At 38.7% G+C, this 2,883-nt stretch overlaps 1 protein-coding gene across 1 annotated transcript; it reads right to left on the reverse strand.

The window, feature by feature from the left end:
* Positions 1-1,357: 1,357 nt before the first annotated feature.
* On the reverse strand, positions 1,358-2,290 carry LOC308659317 (olfactory receptor 5G9-like; the record flags this gene model as incomplete). The annotated part of the gene is made up of 1 exon (XM_081312833.1): positions 1,358-2,290. One exon carries the CDS (start codon positions 2,288-2,290, stop codon positions 1,358-1,360), a length of 933 nt encoding a protein of 310 aa, XP_081168959.1.
* Between the last annotated feature and the right edge of the window lie 593 nt (positions 2,291-2,883).

Consider the following 2,883-nt stretch of genomic DNA (forward strand, 5'->3'; position numbering starts at 1 on the left):
CACTTTTGGGACACCTCTTTCATCACTGCTTTTCCTCACCTTAAATTGTTTATTCAACACTTACACAGAACACTGAATCTTCCAGCCAGCAGTTGGCCTGTTGTCTAAAATATGAGAAAACAAACAGCCCTGCCAAATTGTTTGGAATAAACTATGTAACTTGGAATAAAGTATGGTCATGGCATAAGATAATCTTGTATGGAACGAGTAGCTGGGCATCACACAGTGATGCTTCTTCCTTAGGGCTGAGTTAACATGTTTTCTATCAATCCTTGAGGCTGCAGAAAACTATACAGGCATAAAAGTGACTCCCTCCATTGGAAATTCCTATCCAGTATTTTTTGGAAACAGATACTGTATAATGTTAATTCAAATATGTGGCTGCTTTTCCCCCTGCCTGTAGCCTTAAATGAAAGATAGAGGAAAAAATGAACGAATGAATGAATGAATGAATTTGCAGGAACTTTCTCCCAACCTGACCAACTGACCATATGCACCCTACACAGATTCTACAAATATTTTTTAACCATAGATCTATAAAACAAAATTTGGGAGGGCTGAATGCTGGCCTTTAAACACTGCGCCAGGGGATACATTGAGAAAATATCCACATATCCATGCAGGGTTTTTTGGCAACCTCACATAAATGGTTCCCCATGGTCTACTTCTAAGCAGGCATTTTTTGACTGGGATTCCTAAAAAATAATGATGACTGACCTTGCTTAACTTCTGAATCCAGACAAGCTAAGTCAGATGATGCTCCTTGCTGAGACTCTAATTATAACATAAAGTAAATGAAATCCAATAAATGAAATATGGCCAGCATTGTTACTTGCCATTTATCTATCAAATTTCCCTTTCTGTAGGAATTTCAATTCAATGGAACCTTTAGAAGGATTCTGGGGGCTGCACTTACAATTCTGCATTGTTGTATGAGACCGTGTGACGTTAGCTATAGAGATCCATTTGAAAAATCTAAAAGGAAAATGAACTTAAAAAACAAAACAAAAACCAAGCCTACTGCTTGAAGATGGAAAATATTTTACAAGGCTAGTGGTCCCTAGGCATGTGAAGATTGTAAGTCCCAGAATGTCCCAGTCAGGATGAGCTCCACATTCTGTACAGAAAGTTATGGAAAACTGTATGTCCCCACTCCTTAGGGTGGAATGTATGTCAAGATTAAAACAGGGCATTGTTGTGTGTGTGGGTGCCTGTGCATAGAAAAGGTCACCAAAACAGAATTAATTAAGATTCAGACAAGCTCAGAATTGCTTCTATTGTTACTATGATTATTACAAAATCAGACCATAAAAAGCAAAATATTAAAATCATTCCTTGAAATCACTCTTAATTTAGTTTATAAAAGTCCCTTCCTTCTGATCATCCTGCCTACAGCAGTTTGTACCTCCTTGTTCCTTATGCTATAGATCAGTGGGTTTAACATGGGGATCACCACAGTATAAAACACAGAAAACGTCTTGCCTCGGTCTGGTAGAAAGCTATGGCTGGGCCGCACATATATAAAGAAGAGGGTGACAAACAAGATGGAAACAGCAGTGAGGTGGGTGGAACAGGTGGAGAAAGCCTTCCGCTGGCCCTCCACAGATTGGATCCTTAGGATGGCACAAACAATATAGATGTAAGAGATAATAATAAAAACGCTGCTGAGAGTGCCAAGAGTGAAGGACATGATAAATAGCACCATCTTGTTGATTTGTGTGTCAGAGCAGGAGAGGGATATAACAGCAGGGATATCACAGAAGAAATGATTGATCTTGGATTTGCAGAAAGTTAATTGGAAGGTCATAACTGTATGTGTCATGGCATTTAATAGTCCGGCAAAACAAGGTGGAACTAAGAGTAATAGACAGGTTTTCCTAGACATAATAACCGTATAAAGCAATGGATTAGAAATAGCTACATACCGATCATATGCCATGGAAGCTAAGAGATAACATTCAGCAGCCACGAAGAAGGCAAAAAACCACATTTGTGCTGCACATTCCCTTAAGGAAATGGTTTTGCTTTCTATTACAAAATCGATTAACATCTTTGGGGTGACCACAGAAGAATAGCAAAGGTCCACTAATGACAGGTTACTAAGGAAGAAGTACATGGGGGTGTGAAGCCGAGAGTCTATCTGGATTAACAGAAACATCCCAAAATTTCCTAGCAAGGTAATGAAATAGACTGTCAGGAAGAAAATGAAGAGTAGAATCTGTAATTCTGGAGATCCAGCAAATCCAATAAGCATGAATTCATACACCAGTGTGTGATTTGCTTTTGCCATGTGTGCTTTTTCTGCAAAGAAAAGAGGAAACTAAGTTGGGTGCAAAATATCACAAAACATTGAAATTGAATGGAAGAAGATAATAATAAAAAAGGACAGGCTGAATTCCCACATGCAACATCCCCAGTTTCAGCTCTTACCTAAAAAAATAGAAAGTTTGGGTAACAAGTAAAAGTGGATTGCACATCATGTGCAATTTCAACAAAAATACTACTAAATATGCCTCTTAACCTTCCCAAATTTTAGTAGTTCTATTGCATGTTTATCTTTCCCTTGTCCTGAAATCCCACAAATGCCCTAAACTCTTTACTGCTGAAATACTGCATTTCCCCCTCTGTCTACCTCAACTATGAAATGATGTATTATTTAGATTTATTTTCCTCTTGTTCCTCACTGTAACCCCAGTCACTCTTACCTGCGACTAAATTGTATTTTTGCCAAGGAAGGATCCTTTTAAGCAGTCAGATCTGACAAAGACATGCATGGGGTCCAGGGAAGAACTCCTTGGGATAGATTTCTGGTCTTGCAGCACAGAAAGGCATCTTTATATTTGTCCTTCAACCTTCCTCCTGGAGTTTGGGAAGTATACTGCC

The sequence above is a fragment of the Vipera berus genome (genome assembly GCF_964194415.1).
Source record: "Vipera berus genome assembly, chromosome: 1".
In the NCBI taxonomy this organism is placed as follows: domain Eukaryota; kingdom Metazoa; phylum Chordata; class Lepidosauria; order Squamata; family Viperidae; genus Vipera; species Vipera berus.